Source organism: Ovis canadensis, chromosome 2 (genome assembly GCF_042477335.2).
Source record: "Ovis canadensis isolate MfBH-ARS-UI-01 breed Bighorn chromosome 2, ARS-UI_OviCan_v2, whole genome shotgun sequence".
Lineage (NCBI taxonomy): Eukaryota > Metazoa > Chordata > Mammalia > Artiodactyla > Bovidae > Ovis > Ovis canadensis.
In genome coordinates this window covers 2,153,598-2,172,287 of record NC_091246.1, presented here as the reverse complement: position 1 = coordinate 2,172,287, position 18,690 = coordinate 2,153,598, and the positions used below count along the sequence as shown (strand labels likewise).

The 18,690-nt window shown below is 48.9% G+C and overlaps 1 protein-coding gene across 1 annotated transcript in view; it reads right to left on the bottom strand.

Annotated features, from left to right (window-relative positions):
- DCDC2C (doublecortin domain containing 2C) overlaps positions 1–18,690 on the bottom strand; it is a 70,513-nt gene that overhangs the window by 14,069 nt on the left and 37,754 nt on the right. The window contains exons 7-9 of the mRNA XM_069575214.1: positions 15,218–15,344; positions 12,252–12,352; positions 10,777–10,845 (exon numbers count right to left, since the gene is read on the bottom strand). Of these exons, the coding sequence (XP_069431315.1) occupies positions 10,777–10,845; positions 12,252–12,352; positions 15,218–15,344 (297 nt within the window). The remainder of the gene's footprint in view (positions 1–10,776; positions 10,846–12,251; positions 12,353–15,217; positions 15,345–18,690) is intronic.

Sequence of the window (18,690 nt, the reverse complement as noted above, 5' to 3'; positions counted from 1 at the left end):
GAAAACCAAAATTAAAAAAGAAATAAAAGCACGCAACATTCATCAATGATGGACAATTTCTGTTCTCCACTGCATCAAAATTACCCACGGCGTTCCATTTTTATTCCAATTTTCTTGTTATTATGACTCTACCCAGAGTCATAACGGTTTGCAGTTTTCCATTTTTCAACCACAGGAAGACACTGAAGACTAAGAGCTATGAGAGGACCCGATCTTTCTCATCTCGGATTTTAGTTCTAGGAGGCCCAGGCTTGTTCAGCGAAGAATGTTTTGAACGACACATGCTCCTTGGCAGAGAAGAAGACAGCAGAAGTCACGGCCCGACGGAAGGAACGGCCACTCGCAAGAAAAAGAGAAGCCGGCATGCAAGAGAGAGCTGCTGAAAACCTGGAAAGCGCACGCACACACACAATAACTTGGGGGTAATCAGGGGAAAATGACAAGAGGGAAGCAGCATGCATATTTGCCAAAAGAAAAGGGCATTAAAGTGTAATTGACGAGTTTCTTGGACGAGGCACCTCATGAGTTGATTAGAGACACGGCTTTAGGGAAAGAGTGGAAGGTCAGGCCAGAAGGGGAAACTTAGGAGTTAGACTTCTTCAGGGGAAGGATGGGGATCTGCCTTCCCCTGAAAGGAAGAAAGGACGCGGGGAGGGAAGCCGCCATCAGCGTCCTCCACGAGGCTGACACTGCACGCTCACAGACGGCACGGCCAGGCCATCTGAAGATGCCCCTTTTTCTCACCTGGGCACTGCTTCTGAAAGTGAAAGTGAAGTTGCTCAATCGTGTCCAACTCTTTGCGACCCCATGGATTGTGGCCCACCAGGCTCCTCCGTCCATGGGATTCTCCAGGCAAGAATACTCGAGTGGGTTGCCATCTCCTACTCCAGGGGATCTTCCCAACCCAGGGACCAAACCCAGGTCTCCTGCATTGCAGGCAGACGTTTTAACCTCTGAGGCACCAGGGAAGCCTTAGTTCAACACTATCAACAGCACTATTAACAGAACATTCTTGGACAAGAAGATTAAGCTCTGAGGTTCATTGCACGTGCAGAATCCAAGCCTTGCCCTTGACGAGCTTACATTAATTCCAGCCTAGGGCAATAATCTCGGAGAAGGTTCTTGCCTGGAGAATCCCAGGGACGGGGGAGCCTGGTGGGCTGCCGTCTATGGGGTCGCACAGAGTCGGACACAACTGAAGTGACTTAGCAGCAGGGCAATAACCTACAGACAAAATGACCCTCCGTGCTGCCTTGTCAAATCAGACACCAGACAGCAGAGCCTCAGTTTAGGCTTGTGTTCTAAATGTTCCAATTTATAAACATCAAGATTTTAACAGAACAAAGCAACACCCAAATGTGCATTATTTTTAAGTTTACATGTGTCCCAGGGAATAAATTTAAATAGATGTGAGCTCTATTTATGTGTTGCTGGGTACTGTTTCTCTCTTGCTTTTCCAATGGGCTAAATTACAAATGCGTTAAAGTCAGACAAAATCTGCTATTTTCCATCACGGTGACAGCACTTAATGCTCCAGAGGTTTTGAGGTCTGGTCCAGCCTTGCCTTTAACACTCATCTGAAGAGACGTCAACTTGATCTAATCATACATAGTGAAAGCGAAACTCACTCAGTCGTGTCTGACTCTTTGCGACTCCATGGACTATACAGTGAATGGAATTCTCCAGGCTGGAATACTGGAGTGGGTAGCCATGCCCTTTTCCAGGGGATCTTCCCAACCCAGGGATCAAAGGTCTCCTGCACTGGAGGTGGATTCTCTACCAGCTGAGCTATCAGGGAAGCCCGCATACATAACAATGTCATAAAACATACAAAATGCATCTCTACATCTCATATGTTTTATGTGATAAAACATCTCATAAATCAATGAATATATGTGTTAAAAATCTTATCTAGGAAGTGTTTTGTGACGGATAGCACACTTATTATCAAAGTATACTTGATTTTTGAGGCCTTTGGAAAACTTTTCACAATTTTCATTTTGTCTCCTTACATGCTTTGCACCTAGAACCTGCCACTGGCAGCCAGTCTGGATGCCTGTCGGTCCAGAGCGGTCCTGTGTTCTGATCACGTCCTACGAAGGGGAAACAAACCAGACCACCGACCTGCACGGCAGGGCGCCCGAGCGCCCTTTGCCGGGTTTGGCTTCAGTTATTATCAGCCGAAGCAGGACTGATAATAATCACCAGAGTGATTTCACATCTATTTAAGGTTTTAAACTTTAGTTTCCATTTTTAATGTATTACTGGATAAACTATTCTATCCATTTAGAGTTGACCCTTGGAGGAGGGCTCAGGGGGCCAGTCCTGATGCAGATAAAAATCCGAGGGTAACTAGCAGTTGGCCCTCCGCATAGGGGGTCCCTCCCCGTCCGAGGGTCCACACCCACAGCCCCACCTGGGGCTCCTGCAGTGGGGCGATATTTACTGCTGAACAGACTCGCATGTAAATAGACCCCTGCAGTTCAAGGGTCGACTGTACCTCCCTAAGACTCTCAACACTTCTTTATAATCACAAATATATCCAGTGAGAAATCAATAAAATACTTATTCCAGTAAAAGAGAAGTAAAACTGCTGGCGTGAAATTAACTGATCAAAACAAATGACACCCAAGAGGATACCCAAGATGTGAAACTAACATTGTTCTGGAAGAATTCCATACAAGCGCCTGATTCGTCTGTCATTTTTGTGGGGGCGGGGTATTCTTTTTATATGAACGGCAGCTTTGCTCAAAATGTTTGCATTTATTCCAAATAAATAAAATCACCATTCTGAAGTATATTGAAAAAGAAAAGTAAATTCTGATAATATCCTCAATACTGATTCATAGTACTTGTTAAAATAATACGTTTCTATTAGCAGCAGAGTCATGGTTCCTTTAATATGCTACATAAAAAAAGAAGTGGAAAATAGTCTTAAGAATATACACAAAAGTGAAAACAGATTCTAAACAGGAATTCAATGTTTTCATTTTTTTCTTATTTGTATCTGCTAATAATTCTACAAGAACACTGAACTGTTTATAATTTGGTAAAGTATTCTTAATTTTGAAACATGAGATAGTAGAGAAGAAGTTTCGATTTAAAAATACAATTAATGCTAACTATGAGTAAGGCACTGTATGTGCCTGATGCTGACAAAAATGAAAATATAAAGTCAAATTCCCACTTCTAAGGACTTGAAACCTCTGCTAGAAACCATGATGAGACTGGAGAATAACAGTAATAACTGCTATAATTAACTCTCAGCCCACAGTGTAAGGCTTTTTAAGAATAATTCTAATCTCCATACTGACTTCACAGGTTAGACATTCCCAGCTTTACAAACAAAGACGCTGGGGCTCAGGGAAGTGAAATTGTGTTCACGACACAGTTTATACACGTTCAAGGTCTGCATTCTTCATCCACTGTGTTTGGCTAAACATCCTGATTAAAAGAGCAAGTAATAGCCACATCAAACGAATGGTAAATTTCCAAGAGAATCACCGGACACTGAAGGCCAAGTGGATGTGACTTCAGTTTTCGGGGATATCAGGGCAAACACAATGTGATCTTTTCTGCACAGGCTGGTCACTGAGGGGTCTTTCCTAAGGACATTCCAAAGGACAGAATGCTGGATAAAACTGATCACACTGCTTTTAACGAGAAGGCTAAGAAAAGGAAAACCCAGTGCCCACTTTCCAACTGGAAACGTGTGCTTTCATTATTTAGCTTGAGTAGAAATTGCACAAACCTCATTTTAAACATAAATATACTTTTCGAGAACTTTCAAATCCACTGCGACAATTGATTCTTTCGAGGAAAGTAAACCTGTAAATGTACGATAATCGTCGATGAATGAATGGGGTTCAGAGAGGTAAAATTACTCAACAAAGGACACTTGCAAATTCACAGGAGCACTAAGACGGGAGTCTGGCGCCCTCTCACTCGGCTGCTTGCAGGAGCATGTTCACACATGGAATTGCAGCTCGTGTGCGCCCTCTCCCCTGAAGCTGTCAGGATCCTCCCACAATTCGCTACTTCTACTCATATACATAGAAAGCGTAGCATAGAGCATACTTTATCCACATAGTCACCAATCCCGGAGGTTGATTTGGTGATAAACTGCTGAAGAACAGGCTTGCAGCAGAGGAAGCTGAGGCTCTGAAACGTCAAGGGGTCCCAAGGTCACACGCGGTGAGTGATGGATGAGCTGATGTGATGTCAAAGTTCAGGTGGCTTCCAGGTGCTGGTTTTGATTAGGCACCTTCCCAAATATTAGTATTTATGGCCCAGGTATTTTTTTATGGAGCGATGAGGAGACTAAGTGAACTTAGGAATAAGTAAATAAATTCTTACGTACTCAGACAAAAATCATTATGATCACGTAATCATTTAGCAAATAACGAGGAGACCTTGACTCTACCTAGGACACTGTACTGGAGAGGAACGCCATGGAGCCGGACGCGCCATCGCCCGCCACGGGGGGCCGGCTGCTCGGCCAGAGCCCTGCCTTCCCAGGGGCCGTGAGCCTCGTGGTTTGGGAGCCCGTCCTCCCCTGATGTCCCCAGGCTGTGACTCATTCATCCTGAGCCTGACAGCGTGCAGCATTCCTGGCTCCCTGGACAACCCCGGGGGGTGTCTCCAGGTGCCTGAAGGCAGATGACTCGGGGTTAGGGGAGGCGTCTCCTGATACAGGACCCTGAAGGAGTCTTCCCTCCCCTGTTTTTTATCTGCTTTTACAGTGGATCCATCCACCTGCTTGAAATGTCTTCACATTTCCTTTCCTCTGAGTTGGTTTTCCGCCTTAGGGAACAGAGCGATGGTGGATGGCGGAGACGCAGACGTTATATTTCTAACAAGCACCTGACAAGGTTTGGGAATCCTTTGATTATCTTGTTAGGTCTGTCTTCAGAATAGGAAACACAAAGCTACAGAATCTGTTGATACAAACCTTCCTTTCATTATCTTCATAAAGCTTTTCTTCTTCTTTTTCCTATTGTTAAAAAAATAAATATAGCAATCAACTATCCGCAAGAAGGATATTGTCAAATACACCCTTAATCTCCTGGACTCCTCTCACCCTCCTGGCTGGGCCAGATTCTTTCCTGTCACAAGTATCCCTTGGGGGTTGGGCCTAAGCCTTGACCATCCAGGCTACCACTGCTGGGATCCTCTTTCCCTTCCGTTTGGTCAGGCACTACCCCTTCCCCACTCTAAGCTCAGATTTGTGTGCACCTTACTACATATTTTTACACAAAATACAGACTATTATATGCCCAGTCGCACCTTGATTTTTTTGCCTAGTGCTCTGGAGCCCCCACGCTCAGCACACATGTGCCTCATTGTTTCCACAGCTGCAGTGTTTTCCATTGTATGGAAGAAGCATAAATTAATCAACCAACCCCAAAGGATGAATTTCTCATTTGTTTCTATTTCTGAGCATATTATATCTGTGGGATTTATTTATATCTGTGGGATATTTCTAGCTATGGGAATGATGGTTTAAAAACATGTGCAGAGTTAATTTTTATAGGAAGAGCAAAATTCCCTTCCCAAAAGGCTGCACCATCTACCTTTGACCCTGTTAAGAAGCATTTCAACCTCCCTGCATCATCCCAGCCCTGGAAACTGTCAACCTGATTTTTAAAATAAACTCACCAATGTTTAAAATAACATTGATATATTTTCTTACATCTTTCGTTGATTTGTATTCTTCTCTGTGAAATTCCTGTCTCATTTACCTTTCTTTTATGGGATTATATTAATGACTTCATGAACTCTTTGTAAATTAAGAAAATTTGCCTTGCAAATAGTTTCTTCCATATTTTGGCTGACTTTTGACTTTATGGTATTTTCCAAAGAGGATTTAATCTTCACATACAGAAAGGTCAAGGCTTCGGTGACTTCTCAAGACGTAGTCTCTGGAGACTCACTGCATATCCGGCTTCATTTTTAGTTCTCTCTGTTGGGAATCACTTCTCGGTCCCAGCTCGGCCACAGCCCTGCCTCTAGGCCAACTACACAATAGGGATCTACTGTGCTCAAGGTTCTTGATCAGATTCAAGACCAGTTACTCCTGCGTGCCGGGCGATGTGAGCATTGTTAAGAATATAGTAAAATAAACTCTTTCTTCACAAAACTTACTCTGTCAGAGGACACAGGAGAAGCACTCAAATAACTCTAAGAAGAGCCAACCTGTGATCCAGATGGTGTAAGAAATACGAACGCGACGCCACTGGGGCCGTGGAGGAAGAGCCACCACCTCCTGCTGAAGGATCCAGAAAGCTTAATGAGGATGCTGGTTTTAGTAAGGAGCCTGGAGGGCGGGAGAAACTTGAAATGGCAGTGATGAGGTTGTTGTTCAGATGCGACTTGTCTAGCTCTTTGTGATCCGTGGGCTGCAGCACGCCAGGCCTGCCTGTCCATCACCAACTCCCGGAGTTCACTCAAACTCACGTCCATCGAGCAGGTGATGCCATCCAGCCATCTCATCCTCTGTCGTCCCCTTCTCCTCCTGCCTTCAATCTTTCCCAGCATCAGGGTCTTTTCCAGTGAGTTGGCTCTTCGAATCAAGTGGCCAAAAGGCAGTAGAAAGTGCCAGAATAACCTCCATGGAGAGCACCCAAAGTATTAATGTCAACCTGTCTCCCTCCCCACTCCATGGATACACAAAATTATCCAGGACATGTTTAAACAGATAACCTTTTTGAAGGCAGGAAAAACTTTTAAAAAATCAATTGAAAGGTTGATAACCCATATCTCAGAGTTAGACATAAAGGCTTAGAGTCCCAGAGGCTGGACAACTCCTTTGCAAACCTACCTGCAGACCACTCTGAACTCTTCCCAGGGTGCAGAATTGCTGCCAGGCCAGAGAGCCCTAAACACATGGTCTGTGACTTCATCTTCACATTCCTTTGGAAAGGGACTGAATCTTTGCTAAACTTTTAGACAATGCTTTACAAACGTAGCAGGCAGCACTCGTTAAGAAGTCCTGCTTGCATGTGAAATGCCTTACAATGGATGGATCCAAACAAAGCCACGAGCAGAACGGGAGAGATTGCAGCCCACCTCGATTCTGACAGTTCTCAAGCACCCAATTTAACTAAAAACATGTGTCAGGAACACAGCTTGAAATAGATAAAGGGGGAAAGTACACACATCATCTTTATAAATTCACAGAATATATTAGCTAATTAACATTGATAAGATCCCAACTTTTTAAGAAGGAAAATATTTTTAAAGTGTCAGGTGTGGGCAAAGTTGTCCTGACTGTAACTAACATATTTAAAGTGTCCTAAGGATGTAGCTGTGCTACGCTGCAAATGTACTTCACACCCCTGAGCTCAATGGTCTGATGAATTAAGCACAAAATAAACAGTCAGAATAGCGAGTCTCACGCTATATATTAATATGCTTTATCCTAATAACTTTCAAAATGAAACAGAAACCCTTGTGATCCAACATCAGAAACATAATATGTATTTCTAAATATTGTTCATCAGTTCAGTTCAGTCACTCAGTCGTGTCCAACTCTTTGTGACCCCATGGACTGCAGCCCTCCAGGCTTCCTGTCCATCACTAACTCCTGGAGCCTACTCAAACTCATGTCCATCAAATCGGGGATGCCATCCAACGATCTCATCCTCCGTCATCCCCTTCTCCTCCTGCCCCCAATCCCTCCCAGCATCAGGGTCTTTTCCAATGAGTCAGTTCCTCGCATCAGGTGGCCAAGGTATTGGAGTTTCAGCTTCAACATCAGTCCTTCCAATGAATATTCAAGACTGATCTCCTTTAGAATGGACTGGTTGGATCTCCTTGCAGTCCAAGGGACTCTCAAGAGTCTTCTCCAACACCACAGTTCAAAAGCATCAATTCTTCGGTGCTCAGCTTTCTTTTTAGTCCAACTCTCACATCCATACATGACCACTGGAAAAACCATAGCTTTGACTAGACGGACCTTTGTTGGTAAAGTAATGTCTCTGCTTTTTAATATGCTTTCTAGGTTGGTCATAGCTTTTCTTGTGTTTTGTTCATAACAATAAGCTATCCTACAGCTTAGCACAGTCACTACCATTTTATCCCAGGATCACACAGTTCGGTTTAAGCAACTGAGTCACAGGCAAGGTGAAGCAATTCCATAGAATTTATGAAGCACCTACTGTGCATAAGACACTGTCCTAGACTCCATACAGGACGCATATCAGCCCCTCAGGATTTCACAATCAGTTTGGGGAGGGTGATCAGGCCAGAAGCCACATGTCTAAGGAACCTATATATCCAACGTCGAATAAACATCACAAGGGCGATTTTTCAAATGAACAAATAAATGCAGTGCCAAGAGAAACCCCAGTCCACTGAGAGCAGATAGGCCACGCAGCCTCTCGGCCAGGAAGTGTGGAGCATCACTTCTTTTCATTAGTGTTACCAGCTACTGCAGTGCTTATACAATGCTTGCTCTCCTGTGATCCCATAAGAACATGGGCTAGATTTCAGGGCTGACAACCTTCAACCTCAGAGGCCTTTCACACCAGTGGGGTTTTTTATCATCTCGTGCTGGAGCCGAGACGAGTCATGAGCACCCGACAGGACTGAGACATCCGCAGCCTCGCACACGAGGAAGCCAGCACCCAGTGCCACAGAGCGCCCGTCCTGGAAGCCCGGTGCACGGAGTGGGCCCTCCAAGGGGCGGGACGCAGCCAGCCCGCTCACTGGGGAGGAGGAGAGACCGACTCTAGAGCGTTCGAAACAGGGTTCAGAGCCCAGCACCCTGCTTCCTGACTGCCGGCGTGGTAGACTCGCTCACATCTCCGTCTCGCTGGGTTTGATTCTATAAAGCGGGGCTGGTGCCACCTGGAAGAGTCACGTGTGGCTGAGGTGGGATGCGAGTCCCAGCACCGTGCCCGCCCCCCAGACAGAGCTCCATGGAGATGCGTCGGCCCCATCCAGCCCTTCTGCCTGACTTAAGTCATGCTGTTTGGGCTCCTTATCACCTTCCTGCCCCAAAGCTCAGGTCCTTAGCCCAGAGGTGCTTGTATTTGCCATTACTCCAGTGATATTGCTGGCACTGAGAAAGTCACTTTGATACGTGCTAAGCAATTGTCTCTTGTCTGAAGTCAGCGGTTAATACACAAGTTGCCCCGGAGGCCAGAGGAGATGTATCTACAGAACAAGTCAGTAAGGCACAGATGGATTCCGACAGTGTGCAGACCTCCCGGCGACGGCACAAACTCAGTGCAGATGAAACACGGATGCCGCGTTCCCGTTAAACCACAACATTCCGTCACTCCGCGACTGGATCCTAACAGCGCCCTTTCCTCCAGGGCCCCAAGGCAAGCAGGAGACCCTTGGCCCCTGGTCACCCAGCGCCCTGGGACCAAAGCCCTCCCACCCCAGACACAGCCTTACACTCGTCACCCACCGTGAGCATCCTCGGAAACACCCCCCACCTGCATCTGAAAGGCTTCCCTAAGTGTCTGGACATAGCGTGTCTTTCCCTGAATGCTGCCTCCTGGTCAGAAATAGTTAAGACTGTAAGGAAGGAAAAAGGATCATTTGAAAGATTATTCCCTCTAGCCGTCTGTTTCAGATCATAACCTTGCTCAGTTTGAAAACCCTGAACCAGCTTCCTGAGGACCCACGTCCTTTCCCACAAACACCCCTTCCCACGACGTGCAAGAACCAGGGGCCGACTCTGGCTCCAGCACCTCGCAGTCCCCCACCTTGGAGTCACTGCTCCCCCTTCCCGCGCGTGGAGCCTGGACACTGCGAGGCCAGTTTCAGAGCGGGAGACGGTCACCTGCAGGGCCATCATACTGAGGACTGGCTCATATTCTGTCATCGGAACACACTCGGACGCTCTACCCCGCGTGTGTTACACAACCTCCTGCCTGGGACCAAGAAGTTAAGAAGCCACCTTAAAAAAAAATCTAGGGATAGAATGTTTAAAACAAATTCCCAAAATCTGTTTCTCAGCCCCATGGACTGTACATTTAAAGATAATTTTGTCTTGAATGTTCTCACCACACACACACGTCCCTGTTGATCAGCTAGATTATGGTGACCATTTCAGAGTCAAAAACAATCAAATTGTTCACCTTAAAAATAGACAGTCTTTAGTTGTCAAATATATCTCGATTAAAAAAGTTAAAATGGAAGGGCATCAGTTTTGCTTTCCCAGTACACACATTTCATACAGATCGGTCACAGAATCTCATCACTTACTGCAGGAAGAAACAGGCTGCGTGCACCGCTGGCAGATCTGAAGGATCTGGACGGGAAAGGGAGAAAGCCCAAGCCAGGCAGAGCGTGCTAAGCGAGCTCACGCTGCCACTGCAGCGCCTGTGCCGCAGGCAACCTCAGCCAAGACCTGTCACACCACACGGACACCAAGCAAAACCGACGCCCCGGGGTCCTCAGAACAACGGAGCCTCCCACACCGGCTGCCCCGGCTCCCCTCCCTTTCCCCCCTTCTAAACACGCATCTTGAGGGTCGTTGGGGGAAAAGCTCTTCAGTCTGTGACCGGAAATACAGCAAAGGGCAATTAGGGTCACTGTGGAACCATGAACACTACGCCTGCAGTTTCTGACACACAAGAGACCTGGGTGGGTACAGCCCGCCCGGAAGACACACACTCTGGTCCAACGATTCTACCCTGGGGAGACTTGGCTCTCCGACCCTTGCCCATCCAATGGGCGCTCCACTCAGCATGTTACAAGGATGAAGAGGTGCCGTAGACTCAGGCTAGGCGGTACGAAACGAACATTGAATTAACTCACCCTGTTGCCTTCAAAATCAGACGTGTGTCTGTGTGTCTCTTCAGCATCTTTGACGATCTCGGCTGGTCTCTGGGGAGAAAATACACCACACGCTGGGTTTAGTCACAGTCAACCAGCGTCATGGTCCTTCCAAGCTACAAAGAGCAGGGGAAGCCCTGTGACCTCCTGACGCTTGTACGGGCAGAGATGAAAGCCACCCTTTATCCCACAGAGGTTTCGTCACACCCAGGATGGAATCTGCTCCGTTTTTACCTTTGGCTGTGCCAAAGAATGCCAACCTCTGTAATAAAATTGCTGGGGAAAAATGTTAAGAAACACTGCAAATGCCCTTTGGGTCAAAAGGAGAGACTGGTCACTGCAGACCCTCTGCAGTTCCCAGGGTACCCGTGGGGACCCCGAACAGCATGCCCCTCCAGGTCCAAGAGACTGCTTGGCCCTGCTCGCTCCAAGGCCGTGGGCACACTGCTCTGTGTGGGCACCTTCCTGGTGGTCAAGGCTTGTTGGCAAAAGGCAACAAGCTACTGCAGTTGGTGCCCTGGGGCCCCTCTCCACTCTGAAAATCGTGTATTCTGGGGTCAAAATCAAAGACTCCTACCAGAGATTCTGGGGCAGATGAGGGCCTCCCAAAGTCAGCCAGCCAGGAGACTCCAACCCCTGGTGCTCCCACGACCTCAGAGGCAGAAAGGGCACGTGGTCAAGTGCACACTGGCCTTTGAGGCCTCTGCCTGGACACGTCGTGTGTCGTCGGGGATGACAGCTCATGTAGCCACACCTGACTTAAAGTGAGGGGACAAGTGACCCGACTGATGCTAGTGCTGAGCCCTGAGGGCCCGACAGCTCCTGCCAGCTGATCCTGGACGGGCAGCCCTTGGCTTCTGCTCTTGTGCAGGAGCCTGGCCTCGAGGTCAGCCCCTCGGCCAGCTCATCTGTCCGCTCTTCTCCTCCGGGGGCCACGCAGGGCTTCCCCGGATGGGACACTTCCACATGTATGACGTCACTCGGTGCCCGTGCTGACCGGCTTGGTGATGCCACCTCACCGCAGGGACAGGAGGCTGAGGCTGGAGAGCCGGAAGCTAGGAAGGGACAGATCCCTGGTTCCCGACCACAGGGTCTGAAAACATCACTCATCCCGTCTCTCCGCCAGTGATTCCTAGAAGCCTCCTACCTGCCAGGCCCTCTGCTGGGAACAGGGGCTACACAAGTAAGCAATGCAGACCATCCCACTGGTGTGGAGCTTGCAGCTTAGCGGGGAAAAGACAGGAACCAAAAAACGACAAGGCGGAGCACGCAGTCACAAGCCTAGACGGCTGACCAGAGGGTGCTGGAAGCAGGAGATTCTTGGAGGAAAGATGAGCAGGCAAACGTGAGGCACAGGGTCTGAAGGGTGTTAACCGCAGGGGGCAAAGAACATTCTAGAGGGGCCAGGGAGAGCTTGGGGGAGGGGCCGGGATGCAGGCGGGGGAAGGGCCACCCACCCTGTCCACAGGCAGCTCCAAGTGCACGTCTGGGGCCTCCTTGACTTCCGGGGCTTCTTGGGTCTCCTGGTTAGGAGTTTGCGCTTTAAACACGTCACCATCTGCAGGAAAATAACACAGTGGCTTCAAGCTGATGTGCATTGGGCCTTTTCTGACCCAAACCAGAGTTTCAGCTCAGCTTTCTCAGAGCCTCCTGTGTCACTGTCGGGCCGCCTGGTTCAGGGACCACAGCCCTGCACACCACCTCCGTTTCCCCACTGCCCCGATTCTGCTTTAGGCCAGGTGCTGGGCTTGGTGTCCCTCGACATCCGCACTGTGTCCACAAAGGTCCCGGGCCCTGGGAGTCCAGGTCAGCCCTGTGTCCCACCCCTCATGGGCCTCAGGCCAGAGACAAACACAGTGAGTGTGGGACACGTGTGTGTCCGGCTCATTCAGCTAGAAACAAATGCAAAGAAGCTGCCAGACATCAGCATCAGACTTTAAGGACACGCAGATGTACGCCTTCAAAACATATTCAAGAACTGGGTTTAACCAGGCAGGGGTTGAAGCTGTATATTTGAGCCACTCAACTGAATTGGCAGATAAAATCATGTAATTAGCATTACAATAGGATGAGTTAAAAGCTTACAAAATCCCAAGACTCTTGAAAAGCTTATCCTCATCCTGATCAAAAGCAATGGACGACAGCAAAGAGAAAGAAGTGGCCCAGGCAGTTCCTCCAACATCCAAGAAGACACAGAAGCGGCTGCCGACGGGCTCGTGATCCAGAGTGGGAGGCTGTGATCGCAGCCCATCCTGTTCCTTGGTCGAGAGTCCTGGACCCTCCCCCACGGGCCCGTTCTTGCCCTCTCCAGCCCCCGGCCGAGAAGAGCCACCCCCACACCCTGGGCTGGAGGATGAGGTGCAGAAGAGGAGAGGAAAGAGGCAGGACCCACCGTGTCCCAGAGGTTCCTCTAGCTGTGCCTTTGATATTAACACTCATGGCAGTCCTCAAACAGACCCAGAGGGCCCCCTGCAGACATAGAGTGTTCCCAGGCCCCCGCTCCAGCAGGGTGACAGCCTAGGACACCACACTCCTCCCAGAGGGAGGGCGAGCCTTGCGCCTGGCCACCCAGGCCACGCCCACAGGGTATGTCTTCCCAAGAAAGGCTTTACTCAGTGGTTAAATTTTCTGTTGCCACTAATATATTACAGAGTTTTGGGTCATAAAGGTTCAACAGGCTCAGTGATGGCCTCAGAGGGTGGTTCAGTTCAGGATGACCTCGGTGCTCGTGCATCTGCCTGGCCTGCCAGGCTGCAAGGTCCGTGGATGGAAAGAGTGTGTCTGAACACCCCTGCATGTCCAGACCAGAGCCTGGTGCACCGCAGGACGATGCCTTGTCCTGGGATGGGGAGCACGGGGGTGGTGGCGGGGGGACAGCCAGAGGAAAACGTCAGGGAAACAGCCAACACTATAGCCTGAAGCAAACACAGGCAGCTAAGAAGCAGCGAGCAAAGAGGAGAAAACCGAAGTCATTTTGTGTGGTGCCGAGGGCTGAGGGAGAGGACAGCTTTAAGAGAAAGGACTTTCGAACTTGTCAGATGCTGTGGAGAAGGCAAGCGGACCCCTGCCTCCAGCCACTCTCTTCTCTCTCCGTAGCCAGCCACGGGACTGGGTCTCCTAAGCATTCATCACACCTACAGGGAACACGGCCACAGAAGCGCCTTCTTCAGCGCCTGGACCCCCGTCAAAGCTAATATCGGTAGTGACAGGAGCACGAATAATACTAGCAATGACGGTGTTAACAGGAATAGTAATACTAATAATAGTAGTAACAATAGCACTAATAACAGTAGTAACAGCAGTGCTAACAGTAATAGAACAGTGATACCAGTGACAGTAATACCAGTAGTGCTGATAATAGTGGTAACAGCAGAGCTAACAGCAGCAGTAACAGTGGCACGAGTAATAGTGGGGCCAGCAGTGCTGACAGTGGTAGGAACAGTGATGCCAGTAATAGTAGTAACAGTAGCAGCAGTGACAGTAGTGCTGACAACGGTAGTAACCGTAGCACTAATAATGGCAGTGCTAATAACGGTGGCATCCGCAGCACTAATAGTAACAGCAGTAAGGACACTAGTACCAGGCCAGTAGTAGTAGTGAAAATAGCACCAGGAACAGTCGTAACAGTAGTGCTGACAGTAACAGGAATACTCACAGCAGCGCTGACAATAGTGGTGCCAGTAGTACCAACAGTGGCAGTAACAGTACTACTGACAACAGTAGTAACAGTAGCAGTAACGACCGTAGTAACAGTCGTGCTGACGGCAGTAGTAACAGGCCAGCAGCAGCAGCAACGGCAGCGCCGGTAACCGCCGCCACAGTCGCACCGCCAGGAACCCCGATGGTGGCGCTGACGGAGGGGTAGCCCCCCGCGGGACCCCGGTCCCCCTGCTGGTACTATCGGCAGTGATACCGAGGGTACCAGCGGCTGCAGTTTTGGAACAGCGCTAAAACTAGGAGTGGACTGCAGGAGTATCTTTTAAATCATCTGCTTTAGAATCACTTCTGAAATTTAGTCTTTTAAAGTCTCTCACACTCCAAACGGTCCAGACGGCTTTCACGCTCACATTTCCCTCAAAAGGCTGACACGCTTGCTGGTTGTTTTCTGTGTCAATGGCCCTTCAGGGAGAACATGCCCACCCTGACGTCCAGACAGACGACAGAATGAGTTCTAAGTCCTGTGTTCATCTTGGGCTTCCCGACAGGAGAAGCCCACGATCCTCAGCCGTGGAATTTTGCTTTTTTGCTCCCCTCACCACAGCCCCACCGCTAACCGATGTCTCAATAAATCGGACAGTTAGTCAGGATTTTAAATCAGATCGTTGTCAGCCACATCTCTGCAGGATGAAATTGGTCTGGAGAAGCAGGTTCTCACCCCGGCAGCATTCTGAATTGCCAGCAGCCGCGTGGACTTGCACCTTACCTGCCCCGCTCTGGATTAAAGGCTCTGCCTTTGGTGTCTGTTTTCCTTCTTTGGCATAAAACACAGAATCCTGTGCTTCGGGTGAAACGCTGTCCTGTTTACGAGTGCCTTTCACTTTGGGATCCTCCTAAGGTACAAACGAAGAAAACCAAGCACGTTAGCGTGGCTGTGTGCACGCCGTCTAGTCGGTTATTCTGATAAGAGCCGGGGAAAGTGCGTGCTCCTCAGGTGATCTGTGGGAGAGGACCCAGGCACCTCCAAGAGGCCCCCCCCTCACACCATCTGGACCATGCCGTCGCTACATTTCTCTTCTGTAAAGTGGTGAAAATACTCTCCCTCCTCCGAGGAACACCAGGGGCAGCACCTCGGCAGGAAGGGAAGTGGTTCTCTGCGCAGATGAAGGGGCTGTGCGCCTGCGGAAGGACGGTCTGTGTGGGGTGGGGGGCAGGTCTGTAGGGGTCGCTGGGGCTCTAGAGACACTTCTGCTAGCCTCCGAAAAGGTGCTTCAGCCACAACCACCAAATGGCCGCCACTGGACCCTCAGGGCAGGATGTAGCACCTCTAATTTAAAAAAAAATGCCTGGGAGGTGTGTTCAGGTTACAACTGAGGGGAACTCAGATTTCTGAAAACAAAAAACTATAAACTATAATAACAAAGCATAACCAGATCACAGTGTGAGATGAGCTAATTCTGAGCACCATTCCAATCCTACCCCATCTTTACATACAAACCACCGTTTTTAGTTCTCCGTTATTCCTTCTTTACTGAAGTATTTGGAAGTGAAAACTATACAAATAGACCCTTCTTGTGAGTTCTCTATGTCACTTAAGAAAATGTCAAACTAGAACCATGAACTTGCACCATTTATATATGAAACTGTCTGTGTTTTACGCAGCACCAGGGGTTTCTTCCCTGCGGAAATTACAGTGTGAAAATAGTCCTTCAGCCACATACAGGCACCATGCAAAATCTTTCTACCTATTTTAGGAGGCTCCCCTGCAAGCTGAAACTGTGTTCATAAGTATAGGAGGCAAGGCCTTGGCAGAGTTGGTTCTAGAAACAGAAAATGGTATATGAGGTTTGTGTCTTGGAGGCAGCTAGAGGCTGGGATTTAGAAAACTTGCTTGGTTCTTCCTGGTGTGACTCACACCTCCTTGTCACAGGCATTTTCCATCTTTGGCCTCTAAGATAAAGACACCATATATTGAGCTTATTATCTCTGAAATAGAACTCAAAGGACAGTGACAAGGAACTATTCCCCCCATCCCCTCATCACAAGGGCACAAAAGTAGAGATGATGCTGGACAAACAGCGCAGAGCAAGGCATGCCCGTCGCGGTCAGACGCCTGCTCCCGGCACCCAAGGAGTTCCCGGGGCAGCGGGGCGGCCGGCGAAGGCGGACACACGCCCTATTCACACCACTGGGTGGTTTCCTGACGATAGAAACAGAAGCCCTGGCAGGACCGCGGGACGGTCACCCCGCTCAAGAAACAGCCCTGGACAGAGACTTCTAGCTAATCCACCATCCACGCACCAATCTGGTCTCCATACCATGACATGCCCTGTGGACCCTGACTCGACTGCAGACCCAGCCCAGAAAAACAACAAAATATTTACACAACTCTGCTTTCAAGTTCCTTCATCTTTCTTCCTATTAAAAATATTTTTGGAAAATAAACCTGAGGCAAACTGAGTTTATTACTCTGTGGTGTTTTGAGAAATAATATTATCCTGCAGAGCTGCCATCAGGCAGTCCAGAGAATTCCATGGACTGTCCAGGCCAGAACACTGGAGTGGGGAGCCATTCCCTCCTCCAGGGGATCTTCCCAACCCAGGGATCGAACCCAGGTCTCCACATTGCAGGCGGCTTCTTTCCCATCTGAGCCACCAGGGAAGCCCATGAATGGTGGAGTGGGTAGCCTATTCCTTCTCCAAGGGATCTTCCTGACCCAGAAATCAAACCCGGGTCTCCTGCGTTCCCGGCAGATTCTTAACCTACTGAGCTATGAGGGAAGCCCTCCTATTAAAAGCATTTTGGGAAAATAAGCCTGAGGAACACTGCGCTTACTACCGTGCGGTGTTTTGAGAAGAAATATTTTCCTGCAGAGCTGCCATACCCAATCCAGCTGTTTTAATGCCACTGTAACGGGTCATCCAACATGTGAAACACAGCCTCCGAAGGTCACCTGGGACGAACGAGACCGGGACTAACTGACGAGCGCGACAACCAATTCAGGGGCAATCCATCCTCGGGGGAAAACAACACGCCTCCTGGAACAAGGCATTTCTCTGGCTCCCCACTGAATGTCCTGGTTCCGAAGCAGGTCAAAACCTTCCATCGACAAACCAGTCTCGGCTCTGAGCATTGCTAACGTAGAAGACTCGCTAACATCTGAACTTGAGCGTTGCATCCCCAGGCTGCCGGAAGACGGCAACAAGCACTGCCTGACTGTCCTGTGACACTGTGTGGACCTGACCTCGTCAGCCTGCAAATGTCAGCTCCAGAGCACTGATCTCACGCTGAACTTCGCAGTCGGGGCCTGGTTATTAAGGTGCGGGTGTCGGGTGCCCACACACACTCACACTTGGGTTCCAGTGCTGTGCTCGGTTCTACTATTTGCTTACCAACACTTGGGTTTTATGGCCAAAGAGAAACAGGTAATATTAACATTCTGATTGTGGATATGATATAAATACAATGCTCAGTAACTGTTTACCAATATTTCATGGAGACTTACAGCATATAATATCATTTTAGTATACAAACCCGATTTTAAGTGTTTGTTAGATTAACCACACTTCTCTGGAAGGTAACAGATACCGTCTTCGGAAGACACATGCATGTGTCCTAAGTCACTCAGTGGTGTCTGATTCTTTGTGACCCTATGGAACATAGCCTGCCAGGCTCCTCTGTCCTTGGGATTCTCCAGGCAGGCATACTGGAGTGGGCTGCCATGTTCCCCTTCAGGGGATCTCCCCGACCCAGGGACTGAACCCGTGTCTCCGTCTCCTGCACAGTAAATGCAGGTGCTACAAAACTGAATTTGCTGTAACAAAATCGGAGTGGCTGCCTTCAGTTACTTTCACTGGACTAACAGAGTCATGGTTCAAGTTAATTGGACCACTTAAGGCATTGGCAGGCTCCTAAGACTTCGTGGTGGTCCAGCGGTTAAGAATCCGCCTGCCAAAGCAGGGGACACAGGCTCAGTCCCTGGTCTGGGAAGATTCTACATGTTGTGGGGAAAACGAAGCCCAAGCGCCACAACTGCTGAAGCCCACGGACTCTAGAGCTGTGCTCTGCAGCGAGAGAAGCCGCTGCAACGGGGAACCCAGGCACCACGATCGAGAGCAGCCCTTGTTCACCGCAACTAGAGAAAGCCCACACCAGCAACCAAAGATAAAACCAATAAAAAAAAAAAAGAGTTAAGGTATCGGCAGGGTCCTAAGGGCATATTTTCAAATGTTCAAATAC